This window comes from Sus scrofa, chromosome 6 (assembly GCF_000003025.6).
Source record: "Sus scrofa isolate TJ Tabasco breed Duroc chromosome 6, Sscrofa11.1, whole genome shotgun sequence".
NCBI classification, from domain to species: Eukaryota; Metazoa; Chordata; class Mammalia; order Artiodactyla; family Suidae; genus Sus; species Sus scrofa.
In genome coordinates, this window is record NC_010448.4 from 152,188,876 (window position 1) to 152,204,123 (window position 15,248).

The following is a 15,248-nucleotide window of genomic DNA, read 5'->3' on the forward strand; positions in this document are numbered from 1 at the left end:
ACCTACTTTTTAGCATCATTAGCATGACATAAATGAATTTGTGTGAACTTATACATAGTGATGACAAAATAAGCACCATCTTCTACAATGATGAAGAAATGACTCAGGTATAGGCTTGGAAGGTGATGTACTTTAAAAATCTTTCTGAGGACTAAATATCAATGATAATAATATATGGATGACTCCATGGCCTAAAAAAGAGGGAAAAGCCCTCACAATTCATCACAATGACATTTGCTATGTTAGCACAGGTTTTACGTTTCAGCCTCCCCGTGGAGTTCCGTGAGATTTTCAGCGGCTCCCCTCCCCCGCCCCATTTTATTTTTTATTTTGTTGTCTTTTTAAAAGGGAAAAATCTGGTTGTGTTGATTATCTGTTATTACTTCCAAATAAGAACATGCTTCCATTTCCTGAAATTACATCCCCATTCACTATGTTGGCACACTCATGGCTGTCTTCTCCAGAGGGTTTGTGGCCTGTTAGATGGTACACAGTTGGAAACTGGCAGCCCTGAGTCGCTGCCAAGGCTGGCAGACCTTTAAGATGGCATCTGGTGACCTTTTTCTGAGCCCCCTGGGTCCTCCATTTGAGATTTGATGTTCTCGGCAGGGGTGTAATCCAAATCAAATGTGAGATCTGGTGAGATGGAGCTGCATGGGAGGCAGGGGCCAATAGTGGGATCTGTATGTTGCTTCAGGCGGAGGATGCTACTAGAGGCCCTTGAAATGTTTCTTTCTAATCCTGAGATGCTGAGCTCTACTAGAGGGTGGAACTAAAGGGCTTGTTTGCAGGAATAGCCCAGTATAAGAAAAGGGAACAATTGGACAGTTTTCTCATTTATTTATCATCCAGCAATACTGTAATCCTCCCTAATTGCTGTAGTTCCCAGATGACACTAAACTCTTTACAACATCGCTCAGCACAACAGCTGAGGTTAGAAGTATATATATGAGGAAGCTAGCTGTGTCTTACTTCCAAAATAGTATTGGTGACTTTTTTTTTTTTGCCTTCTTTCGAAATGGCAATTTTCTATTTTCAATACTGCAGGTAGATAGCACACAAGCCCAAAAGAAAGAACTGTGGGTTTGTGAACAGCATAACAACCAAAGTGTGTTGATGAATTTTTTGTGCTAACAGTGGACACATGCCATTTCTCAGCTGGGGAGTCTTTTTCATGATAATTTTAAAGTGCTATGAATGTTTCGTGTGTGTGTTTTAAATAGATTTTACTTTGAACAGATTTAACAGGTTATTTTTGATTTTACGTCTACTGTGGCTATTTTAACAGACAAACAATCACATTTTACATTTCTCAGGCAATTCTGCCTTGAGACTGCCCACAAAAGGATTTTGAAAGTGGTTAAAGTAAAGATGATTTCTCCCCATTGCCTTCATCCAGAAGCGTTAACTGTCTGCCCATGACCATTTTCCCCTTTAAATCCTATATTTCCTGCTTGCTTCCTTCTCTAATTTCTGCTCCTCTTATACTCCCTAACTTCCAGGCATCCTTTCCTGACTCTACTGGCACTTGGAACTGGTGTACAATCAGGATGACTTAGGTTTAAATTCTGGCTCCAGCTTTGCAAAGTCATGTGGAATTGGACAAATCACATAAACCCTCTGAACCTTAAATTCTTCATCCTAAAATGAGAATAATATAAGCACCTACCTATAGAGCTGATCTAAATACTAAATAAACAAATGTTTGTAATGGCTATAATGTGGCTGTCATGTAGTTAAATGTTCAACAATGCTATTACTTTTGAAACTACTGAAAACCATAGTTACTTATCTTTATTATGAGCTTCAAATTGCACTGATTCTTTGTAACATCCACTTGACATTTATTTATATAATAATTAGATATATTTCATATTATTTATATAAATTTTATGCCTTTTTGTACTTTATGAAAATATAAGATACCTACATAATACAGAAAAGTGCATGCATCATAAATATACCACTCACAGAATTTTCATAAATGTCATATAGCCATGCAACAGACACCCAGATCAAGAAACAGAATGGTACCCAAATCCTAGAAGCCCTGCTTGTATTTCCTTCGGGATTTTATACCTCCCCTCAAAGGTAACCATTATCCTGATTTAAAAGTAAGTTTATACCACTTGTTAACCTTACTAGTTATGCTAATTTTGGACAGCCAAATTAAATTAAATTATCTGAGGTCAGGGACTGTATATGTCTTCTCTGATTGCAAGAAATATGTGTTAAATATACACTCTTCTTATAATATTTCCAGGTTGCTCTATTTGACTGTACCTGTCTCTCAAAGCCCCAGCCCTAGGCAAGCCCCACTGTTTGCCTCCCTTGCATCTCCATGAGGACTACTAAGCATGCACCTTCTCCAACAGGTGCCACAAAACCTGTGATCACCAGCATTCTCCGGCCACTGATTTGTGCCCAGCTAATCTTTCTTCTCTTTCTGATCAGCTATCTTCCCTTCTCCATAGTGGCCATTTCAAAACATATGCCTTTAATTCAAACTTGCTACCCCAGCATGTCCCTTCTTGAGACCCAACAGGTCTCAACTTGTATGTGAAAAATTCCAGCTGTCAGCAGTTTGATCAATCTCCTGTCATCATATGTTAAAATTTGCCCACATACTTGTCAGTCTTCATACTAGTCTACCCTGAGGTTTCATTTCTACCTCTGTTCTCTCAGTGACACCCTATCTCACTTTTTCAGGGTTTACTTTTTGTTATCAGTAACATCCTCTCCTTTTCTTTAGTCAGTTGGCTCTTCATCAAAATCCACTAATGGCCCTCTTATCTTCAAATATGATAATAACAACACCTTATCTGAAACCAGCATTGCACTCCAGTGACTACCCCAGCTCTCTCCCCTCTTGCAGCCAAAATTCTTCACAGAGGTCATTATACTTCCTACCTTCAGTTTCTTGTCCCTGCGCTTCCCTTAACACACTTGAGTCTAGCATCCACCTCCACTAACTCATGGAGCCCCCTTACCTAGATTACTGATGGCGTCCTTATGGCTTACTCAACGGAAACTTCTCAGAACTCATCTTTCTCAGCAGCACTTGACACTGTTGACTATGCCCTCTCTCTCTATAAACCTTCTCTACACTTTGCTGCCAAGGCCGCACTCTTCTGATTTCCCTTCTACCTTAGAATTTCTTCTAAATCTCCTTTTAGGGCCCTTCCCCCTATAAATATAGGTGTTCCTCGGAGTTCTTTCCTAAGCCTTCGTTGCTTCTCATGCTGCCATGACCCAGATGATTACTATGAAAAATATGTATACATCAAACTTTTGCCTATGGTTTGGCCGTATTCAGATCAACAAGTATTGGAGCTATTGTTGTATGCCAGATAACATGAAATGCTTTAAAATAGGTAGTTTCCATTGCATCAGTATCAACAGCTAAGGAGTTCCTGTAGTGGCTCAGCAGAAATGAATCTGACTAGCATCGATGAGGACAAAGGTTTGATCCCTTGTCTTGCTCAGTGGGTTAAGGATCCAGCATTGCCATAGGCTGTGGTGTAGGTGGCAGATGCAGCTTGGATCTGGCATTGCTGTGGCTGTGGTATAGGCCAGCAGATGTAGCTCTGATTTGACTTCTGGCCTGGGAATTTCCATATGCCATGAGTGTGGCCTTAAAAAAAAGAAGACAAAAAAAAAAAAAAAAAACAGCTTAAATTTATACAACCTTCCAGTTGCAAGGCATAGATATTTTGAAATGTATTTTTCCTGATAATGGAATAATATTTGCTCTTAAAGGAAATTTAGAATAATAGTTGCATAAGATATAATATAGAATATAATATAATATCCTAACTTCTATTACCCCGAGATACTGTTTACTTCTGACGTATTTCCTTCTAGATATATTATGTACCCTCACACATAAAACATATACTTATACATGAATTTATAAGGTTGAGATAATTGTATTTTTCATTTATTTGTATGATTAGACATTTTTTTATAATTAAATTTATTCATAACTATTTTAATGGCTCCATAAATTCTATCATATGAACATAGAATACTCAACATGTCTGTTACTAAACACTTATTGTTTAAAATTTTTCTTTTTCTGCATTTTTTTCCTTAATATGAATTTTTTGAAAACTATTTGGTAAAAAAATTTCAATGTCCTGGATCTTTTTTTTTCTTTTTTCTTTTTTTTTTTTACTTTGTGGCTGAACACGTAGCATATGGAAGGCATATGGAAGATCTGGGGCCAAGATCAGATGCCACCACACCTGATCTTAACCCACTCTGCTGGGCTGGGGCTGAGGATCGAACCAGTGCCTCCACAGAGACAAATCACATCATTAACCCTCTGTGCCACAGTGGGAACTTCTCAGTGTCCTGACTCTTAATATGTTCAGTCTGGTCACCCACTATAAGAATTATATATATTTATGTGACCGCAAGCATTTGAGTTTCATATTTCCAAAGAAGTTTTTGATATTTAAAACAATGCCTTAAAATTATTTTGACTTATAAGTCTTTACTTATTAAACAAAGTTGAATAATTTTTAGATTTGGGGGTTTTACTTAAATTTTTTGAATCATTCCTTCAGTTTTTTTCCCCCTTTTTCTATTGAATATTAAACAAAGGACTACTGAGAAAAAGAAGCTTCATGGTGAAACAATTAAGGAGAGACACAGAGCATAACTCAAGCTGGAAAACTGCCTTGACTTTCTTTCTTTCCTAGTTGCAAACACAGAAAACACCTGTTAGACTTACAAATAAGAAAGATATGTGATAATCTTTAGGGTTCATCTGCCATTTCTTATACTAAGGGTTTTGGAGCAGATGGTTAGATCATCTTTATGAGTACGAGGAAGATGAAGTCTTAGAAGAGACTAACATGTCTTTCTATAGTAAATGATCCCTAGACAGATAATCAACATTTACTTAGTCATTCCACCATGCTGCATTACCACTGTTCACACCATCAGACTACCACCTTCCTTTTCTTATGCCAGGCTAGTGCAGGGCGAGTCTTTCCTGTGAGTAACAAAGTGCAAAACTGTTCCTTCACAGTAAAGAAGATGAGAACTTGAAGGCAGAAACTCAAATAGTGCTCCAGAAATCAGTGACTGATATGCAAGGCAGACAAGCAAAGACCCCCCAGTTCCTGCTAATCCCACCGATCATCAAATCAATCTTGACCCAGATGATGTGGAAGAGAACAAGCATCCAGAGAGCCACCAGAAACCAGAGGACAACCAGAAACTCAGCTGCAGACTTCTGGATAACAAAGTAAGTGACAAATACTTGAGCTTTCCTTGGTTACCGGGTAGGAAAATTCAGTTAGGTCGAAAACACAGATTCACATCAACACACAATTGTACTAATGGTAATTAATACATTTTGTATCAGATAGAATCATTTTTTCAATCTGAAAATGAATTGTGAGGTCATTTTGTATGTTGTATCTTTTCTGACCACCAACTGAATTGGTCAACCTACTCTGTGACTAACTCAGTGATAGTTATGCAGTAATACGTCATCAGACATGCATATTTGGTGTGTGTTGGAGGGAGAGGGTCCATCTGCTTTATCATTACCGGAAGAGACCATTTATTTTCACAATCCAATGAAATCATGTTTACATATCAAAAAATATCAACCCTAAACTATCTTGATAGAAATATATATCAGTGCACTAGGGTAAGAATCAAGTCCACAGCAAAATAACTTGATAATGATGAATCTAAATGATTAGTAATTTGTAATTAAAAATCGAGAATAGCAACAATTGAAAACTAGATCCAAATCAAGACAAACTAATGATTCATTGATAACAAAGTACCATTTCCAAAAATTGCTGAAATTGCAATTAAATGGTTACATAGAGGCGTTCTGCAGTACTGCCAAGTATTAAGTGACAGCCAGATATTTTAGTAGAATACTGAATTAGAGCCTGCAGTAAACTCTAACGTTACTATTTTTATTTTATAGTTTTAATAGCACTTACTAAATCACTCAGATCCTCTCTAGTTTTCAGTCATGAACAAATAAAAGCCTATAGACTTGTGATCTTTTCCTCATCTGAACTCTGCAAAGATTATAATTTGAGTGGTTACAGTCCACCAATGGACCTCAGACCATTTTCTGCAAGGTCTGGGGATTTTTCTTTTCTTCCCAAGTTTTTCATTGTTCCTTCTAATTGTAAAATATTACATACACATAGAAATTTTGGAAAATGGAAGGAGAATAAAAATAAGATGAAATTAAAACTCAAAGAAAAACAGCAGTATATTTCTTTCTCTTTCTTCCATGCATAGATATAGAACAAGAAACATTATGTATATAGTCTTTGTTATCCTGGTCTACTTGCTTCTTATTAAGGATTGTCCCCATGGCTGCAAAAAAATTCATCCTAAGCATCATCTTTAATAGCTCTATGGGAGTCATGCTCAGAACTAACACTTAGATAACATTTACTATGTGCCAGGTACTATTCTAAGCTCTTTACATAACTTACTACTCCTAAGCACCTAATGAGGTTGGAAGTTTAATTATCTTCAGATCACAGATGAAGGAACTAAGAAACAAAGAGGTCAAGTGCCTTGCCCAGTTCCTAAGGCTGAGAAGTGGCAGAGCCACAGTTGAGGCCCAGATTCTAGGTTCTTAATGCCCAAGTGGTATTCATTCTTTTATTTGAATATAACATGGCTCATTTAACTAATCCCTTGTTGATGAGAATTTAAATAATTCTAGCTTTTCTCTTATAAATGGAAGTTTATTTCTTGACTCTATCCCTATCACATCAAGCTACCCATTTGGGGAACTGTTTCTACATTTGCCATTGTAATAGGCAAAATATTCATTGGGTAGGCTCTTCTTGGACTAAGATCTGGATTCTTTGCTAGTTCTGTAATGCCAGAGGGAGATGATTTGCCCCTCCTCTCCCGGAATCCAAGGAGGTTTCTTGTGGGAGACTCAGAGGGGCTAACACCCAGCCACCAAACACAGCAAGACCTCATGGTAAGTGTGGAGCCTGACTAATTGGTTCTTTCTGCAGAACGTGTGGTGCTAGCTGGACAGATGGCAGCCACAGTTGCCTGGTTCAAAGACCCTCATTACCACCTTGACTAAGTGGTAAATGGAATCTTGCCACAGTGAAAGAATTAAACCAATTAGAACTCCTTCTAGATCCTTATCCTCACCCATACATGAAAATAAGCTTTCCTGCCTGCTTCATAACAGGCAATCTGGACCTGCTGTATTTATTCTAAAAGAAAAGTTGCTGATAAAGACTTGAGCTAATGTGAGTGAGGACAGCCAAGTGTGAAACTCTGCTCTAAATTACAAATAAATTGAAGAGTAGTGTTAGTAGGAATAAGTAAAGCAGAAAATATTAAGAGAATCCATAGTTTCATGTATGTGAGAACAGTAAGATATCTTAGAAATCAACAAATACAAACTTTCATTTCACAAATGAAGAATGAGAGGCCCAGAGAACTTAAATCATGGTTTAAATTCCCACAGGTAGAGCCTGGCTCTTCTCATCACCAGCCCTAGAATTTGTCTCTTAATTCTTCCGTGGTCGTCTTTGAAAATAATGTAGATGTGGTTTATGCTATTTCTCAGAAGTATCAGTTCTGCCTTCTCTCAGAAAATAAAAATGAATGTGTGACTAGCAACAAACTCAGTAGCACAGTTTCAAAAATAAAATTAAAGTAAGCTTTTTGCATCTGGCAGCATGAAAATGAAAATGTTAGTGCTTTAATTTCAATAATTATCACATTTGATTAGTAGTATGTTCTTTTCAAAGCCCTTCTGCTGTTATATCTTGTTTGTTCTTCACAGAAGCCCTGTGAGGTAGGTAGAGACACATGTTACCCTCATTTTTTAGACGAATAGACAGATGACAAGGACATTTCCACTCGACTGTGCATTGGCAGCTCCAATTCAATAAGTTCAACGGAAAACCTTTGATCCTGCTCTTCTACCCCTAGTCTGTCTCCCAGAAAGATTCCACTACTCTCCCAGTTGTACCAGCAAGAAAGCCAGGCATGCTTTCGTTTTCTCCCTAACTATGATATCCAACTAATCACTGAGCCCTTTAAATTCCACCTTTTTTAATGTCTCTCAAAATTGTCCTCTTACTTCCATTTCCTCTGCCCTCATCCTAGTCAGAGCACTTTTACACATCTGCAGGAAGATTTCAATTATCTTACAAGAGGATTTATTTTTCTATGCTTCCTTCTCTTCATTGGTCAGCTGTGGTAATAATGATGCTGTGTGAACAAATAACCCCAATACTCTGGTTCGTAGCAAGATCACTTATGTTCACATCACCTATGTGAGCTAAGACAGCTTTTACTTATTCCAGTAGGATGTTTTGAGGTTTGGCTCCAGAGTGTAGATGTGGTTCAGGTCTGCTCTGTTTTTCTCATTGTTCTGATGTAATGGGCCTCTCAAGGCAAGATCTTCTCGTGGTAATTGAAACATCTCAAGAGGACAGACTTGAGTAGTCACATTACTCAACCACAAGTACATTTTAAGTCTTCACTTATGTTATAGCCACTAATATGCCAATGGGCAAAGCAAGTCACATGGCAAAGCACAACACCTGAGGTGCAGGGATATATGTGTGTACATATGTATAGATGATATACATGCACTACCTCTTGTAAGAGGAACTTCAAGACCTACTAAAACACTTAAAACCATTGTTTATTCCCAACAGCCCTTATATAAAATTCAAACTCCTTGACATACCATAGCAATTCAGCTCTGCCCACTCTCTACTTACCTCCCATCCCTACTTTTCATGAAACTGAATTTCTGGTTCTGAAATAGAGCTCTGCTTCCTTTTATCCCCTGTCTTTTGACTATGCTGTTAGTTTTATGTGAAATTCTCTTCACTCCATTTTTAATTTACTCCTGCTTTACAACAAGGTCTCAATATAAATATCAGCTCTACCACGAAGCATCATTGTCTGATCATCAAGACTGAGGTAAATGCCTTTTATAAGGTACTTCTAAGTTAATCTGTGCATAATTCTACCGCAGATGTTGCTGTACTATCAAAAAGAGTTTGTTCTCTTATCTGTCTCCTTCCATGAGCCTGAAAGTTCCCTGAGAATAAGAATTTGCCTTGTTCATTTTTGTTGCCAAAATAATTCTCTCTATGTATTAACCCAAAGCCAGCATCTCATTTAATGGAAAAACACTAGAAACCTTTTTTTTTTTTTTTTTTTTTTTTGTCTTTTTGCTATTTCTTGAGCCGCTCCCGCGGCATATGGAGGTTCCCAGGCTAGGGGTCCAATCGGAGCTGTAGCCACTGGCCTACGCCAGAGCCACAGCAATGTGGGATCCGAGCCGCGTCTGCAACCTACACCACAGCTCACGGCAACGCCGGATCGTTAACCCACTGAGCAAGGGCAGGGACCGAACCCGCAACCTCATGGTTCCTAGTCGGATTCGTTAACCACTGCGCCACGACGGGAACTCCTAAAACACTAGAAACTTTTACATTAGAGGCTGAAAGAAATCAAAAACACCTATTATCTCCACTGGTTTTGATACTGTGTTGGAGGTATTAGCTAAAGTAATTAAATAAGATGGCTTAATCACAGGCATAATAATTAGAAAGAAAAAGGGAAAACATGCATATATATGAAATACACATGTCTGTGTATATGTATATGTGTGTGAATATAAATATACATAAACAAAAAATACCAGTTAGAAGATAAAATGGAAAACATCATTGAAAACAACAAATAGGAGTTCCCATCATGGCGCAGTGGAAACAAATCCAACTAGGAACGATGAGGTTGTGGGTTAGATCCCTGGCCTGGCTCAGTGGGTTAAGGATCCAGCATTGCCGTGAGCTGTGGTGTAGGTCGCAGACGTAGCTCAGATCTGGCATTGCTGTGGCTGTGGTGTAGGCCGGTGGCTACAGTTCTGATTAGACCTCTTGCCTGGAAACCTCCATATGCCATGGGTGCGGCCCAAAAAAGACAAAAAGAAAAAAAAAGACGCTTAATTAAATTAACTAACTAAAGAAATAAATCAAATGCCTAGGCATAAACTTAACAATAAATACTGTCCAAACATTTGTGAGAAAAAATGTAAAACATTCCTAAAAAACACAAGAGTATATTTGAGCAATGGAAAGGCATACTATGGTCTTGTACATAAAAACTTAATATCATCAATTTCTGTCTAAAGTCACCATGACTTTTTTTTTTGGTAGTATTATAAAAACTTGTCTTAAAATTCATATGGAATCTCAAGGGACCTAGAATATCCAAAATAATCCCGAAAAAGAACAAAGATGGAGGACTTATACTTTCTGATTTCAAAACTAACTGCAAAGTGCAAAGATACAGAAATCAAGAGTATAGTAATGGCATAGAGACAGACATATGGACCAATGGAATAAAATAGGGAGTCCAAAAATAAACCTTTATGTATATGCTGAAATGATTTTTTGACAAGAATGCCAAGATGAGTCAATGGGGAAAAGACAATTTTTTTCAACAAATGGTACTGGAAAAACTGGATATCAACACATAAAAGTATGCAGCTGGACTTTTATTTAAAACCATAAACAAAAATTAACTCAAAACAAGGCTATGAATTAAATATAAGATCTAAAAGTATAAAACTCTTGGAAAAATATGGCAAAACCTTCACATTGGATCTGGAAATTATTTCTTGGATCTGACCCCCACGGCACAGACACCAGAATAAAATAGACAAATTCGATTTCATGAAACTTTCTAAATGTTGTACATCAAAAGATACTATCAAGAGAGTACAAAGACAACCCACGGAATGGGAGAAATTATGTGCAAATCATTTATTTGATAAAAATATAGAGAACTCCTAAAACTCAACAATAACAACAACAAAAAGACCTGATTCAAAATAGACAAAGGACTTGAATAGACATTTCTCCAAAGAGGGAATATGAATGGCTAATAAGCATGTGAAAAGATATTCAACATCACTAAACAATAGGGAAATATAAATTAAAACTGCAATGAGATACCACCTCACACCCATTAGGATAGCTACTATTAAAAAAAAAAAAAATAGAAAATAACAAATGTTAGCAAGTACGTAGAGAAATTGAAACCATTGTAAGTGTTGGTAGGAATGTAATGTGGTACAGCCACTGTATGGTAGTTTCTGAAAAAATTAAAAATAGAAATTACCATGAGATCCAGCTATTCCACTTCTGGTAACACTCAAAGAGTTGAAAAGAAGATCTCAAGGAGATATTTATACATCTGTTTTCATAGCAGCATTATTCACAACTGATAAACTGGAGAAGAATCCTAAATGTCTATCAACAGATGAATGGATAAGCAAAATGTGCTATATGCATGCAATGGAATATTATTCAGCCCTAAAAATGTTGGAAATTTGATACATGCTACAACATGGATGAATCTTGATATTGTTAAGTGAAATAAGCTTTCCACAAAAAGACAAATACTGTATGGTTCTACTTATACAAGATACTTAGAGTAGTCAAATCAGAGGGACAGAAAGTGGAAGGTGGTACCAGGGTCTGAGGGGAGGAGGGAATAGGCAGTTATTATTTAATAGATACAGGGGTTTCAATGTATATGAAAAAAAAAAAGAGTTCTGGGGAGTTCTCATCATGGTGCAGTGGAAACAAATCTGACTAGTATCTATGAGGATGTGAGTTCAAGCCCTGGCCTCATTCAGAGGGTTGGGAATCCAGCATTGCCATGAGCTGTGGTGTAGGTTATGGATGTGGCCTGGAACCCATTTTGCTGTGGCTGTGGTGCGGGCCAGCAGCTGTAGCTCTGATTATATCCCTAGTCTGGGACTTCCATACACCACAGGTGCAACCCTAAAAAGAAAAAAGAAAAAAAAAAAAAAAAAGAATTCTGTGGGAGTTCCTGCAATAGCACAGTGGGTTAAGAATCTGACTGCAGCAGCTCAAGTTGCTGTGGAGTTGGGGGTTCAATCCCCACCTGGTACAGTGGGTTAAAGGATCTAGCATTGCCACAGCTGTAATGTAGGTCACAACTGTGGCTCGAATTCAGTCCCTGGCCCAGGAACTTCCATATACTGAGGGTGCAGCCATTAAAATTAAAAAAAAAAAAAAAAGATTTCTGTGGATGCATGGTGGTGATGGTTGCACAACAAGTGAGTATACTTAATACCACTAATTTGTGCACTCAAAAATGGTTAAGATAATGAATTTTATGTTGTGTATTTCACAACAGTTTTTAAGAATGGAAAAAAAAAATATTAGCAAAATCAAGACATCAATTCTACCTGAGATAATTTATAAACTTAATGTGATTCCAATAAAAATAATATCAGATTTTTGTTTTGTTTTGAAACTAGTCAGGTTGGGTTATAAAGTTAATTTTTCATAATAAACAAGCAAGAATAGTCAGTAGAACTCTGAATAGAAGAGCGGTGGGTATGTGGCCAGCATTACCATATATAAGAAGTAAAAACTCTCTATGTACAATAGTGTTATTTTGTCACATGAATAGATGAAAGACTAAGGGAGTTGAAAAGTGAAGAAATAGACCTGATGGGATATTGCAATTTCGTGCATGATAAAGATGACATCACGAATTAGTAAAGAAAACATGAACTTTTAAAAAAGTGATATTAGGACTGTTGAATAGTCACAGAGAAAGTCTTAAATTGGATATATATATACCTCATATATGATACATATAACATGTATATCATGATATATTCCAAATGGATTAGGAATTTAATATAAAAAATAACTGTACAATAGTATAAGAAAATAGGTGATTTCCTCTGTAATCTGGGATAAGGGAACATTTTCTCACTGTGACTCAGAAGTAGAGGAAATTTAAAATGGAACAATCCCTTTCGAAGGAAATTAGGCAATAATTAGCAAAACTACTTATGCATTCATTTTTTGACATGACAATCTGCCTTTCAGAGATATATCTCAAAGGTACATTGGAAAAATATTTTAAAATTTATATAGAAGGTACTCATTGGAGTGATATTTATTATGTCAAAAACCAAAATAATCTAAATTTCCATCAATAAGAGACTGGTTGAATAAACCAAGTTACATCTGTACATGGAGTATTATAAAAACTTTAAAACTGTAGAAAGGAATGAAGAAATTTAATATTAAAAAATTGTACAGTAGTACGAGAAAATAGGTGATTTCCTCTGCAATCTGGATAAGGGAGCATTTGTTCAACTGTGGCTCAAAATGCAGATACAGCAAGAACAAAATTTTACAATTTTAACTAAACATATGTGGCCAGAACTACCTTCAGCAAAGCTTGACAAACTGAGGGAAAAAAATCTGCAACTTATATTGCAGATATATATAATTGATGGGTACAAGAAAATAGTGATTTCCTCTATAATTTGGGATAAGGGAACATTTGCTCAAACTGTATCTATACAAACCATATCATAGATAATTATTGATGAGACAGGGCTTTTTTTTTAGTTTTCTATGTATTTTTTCTAAATTTATTTTTTATTAAAATATGGTTGATTTACAATGTTGTGGCAATTTCTGCTGTATAGCAAAGTGACCCAGTCATATGTATAGATACATTCCTTCTCTTACATTATCCATAGTCTATCCCAGGAGAGTGAATACAGAGAAAGTTTTTCTTTAGAAGAGTATTACTGTTAATAAATGAGAAGTAATAGTAGAGTAAGAATATCATTGTTTTCTAAAACCCTAATGGAAAAAATGGACTAAAGAAGCAAGTATCAGTACTTGTGAATATTGCAAAAAGTAAGATAACCTGACAGCCCGTGCTTCCATGGGAAAATATACATCCTATGAAAAAAAATCTTGCTTAAAACAATTGAACCTGATCATGATCAGGATTCTAGATATAACTACTATTTTATAAGATATATATGGGACAATTTGTTAAAAAGCATAGGGAACAAGCAACAAAATCCAGACCATGGAAAACTTTATAGGGCAGACAACTCATCTTCTTCAACAAATAAATTCTAAAGGAAAAAATGCAAAAAGAAAGGATGGAGGGTAAGAAGAACTAGAAATTTTAAAGGATATAAGTGATATCAGCCAATTGAAATGTGTGGATATTATTTGGCTCATGATTTGAATTAACCAACCAAAAATATGATTTATCAGATAATTAGGGAATTTTGAACACTCACTAAATATTTGATGATATTAAGGATTTACTGTTATTAATAAGGACTATTTTAGCATAATTATTATAGTTATGTTTTAAAGAGAATCTTTATCCTTAGGTCAGTGGTTCTCAAACTTTATTGTGCATTAGAATTAATGCAATGCTTATTAAAACAGACTTCTGGACCCCCAACCCTAGATATTCTCATTCAATAGATCTGTGGAGGGTCTTGAGAATTCACATTTTTAGCAAGTTTCCAGGTAATATTGAGGCTTCTGGCCCAAGGACCACACTTTGAAAATCACTGCTTTATAAATACATGCTGAAACAATGTCAATGAAATAATGCACTCTTTAGAGTTCACTTCTTCTCTGGTAGGGGGTGATGTGGGTATAAATAAAATGATATTGTCAGTTAATAACTGAAGCTTGGTGATGAGTGTATTGATTTTCATTACTCTTTTCACTACATGTGCCTATGCTTAAAGTTTTCTATAAGTACAAGTTAAAATTTCAATAAAATATGAATTTTTATAAAAATAAATAAAAATCAAATGAGCAATATTTATTGTACTAATAAACCATCTGCAAGCTCTGTGAGGGCAGAAGCCAGTTCTGTTTTGTTCCCTGTGGGGCCTATCACAGTGCCTGGCTCAGCCTAGGCAAGCCACAAGTATTTCTTAAATGAAGGAATATAGTTACTTAACTTCTATAAGCCTCAGCTTATCATATATAAAAGCTTGCTAGTACTGTCTATCTTATAGCATTATCATAAGGATTAAATTACATAAACAAAGCATCCATTGGTACTTTGTACAAAGTATATGCCTGATAAATGTCTTGTTATGTCTATGCTGGACTTCTCTGCTGCTTCTCCTCTCTCTGCCCACTCAGAGACCCTCTTGATTTTTTAAAGAATCTATTTTATTTTTATTTGGCTATGTGTACAGCATGTAGAAGTTCCTGGGTCAGGGATCAAACCCGAGCCACAGCAGTGACAATGCTGAATCCTTAACCACAAGGCCACCAGGGAACTTCGCCCTCTTGATTTTTTTTAAGTGATCACAACTCTAAACATCTGTGGGTTGTATCCATATTGATAGCTTATTCAAT

The 15,248-nt window shown here is 36.3% G+C and overlaps 1 protein-coding gene across 1 annotated transcript in view; it reads left to right on the plus strand.

Annotated features, from left to right (window-relative positions):
* The window catches only part of C6H1orf87 (chromosome 6 C1orf87 homolog), an 82,267-nt gene that overhangs the window by 14,445 nt on the left and 52,574 nt on the right, over positions 1–15,248 (plus strand). Inside the window, 2 exon segments of the mRNA XM_021097622.1 lie at positions 5,039–5,097; positions 5,100–5,257. Of these exon segments, the coding sequence (XP_020953281.1) occupies positions 5,039–5,097; positions 5,100–5,257 (217 nt within the window).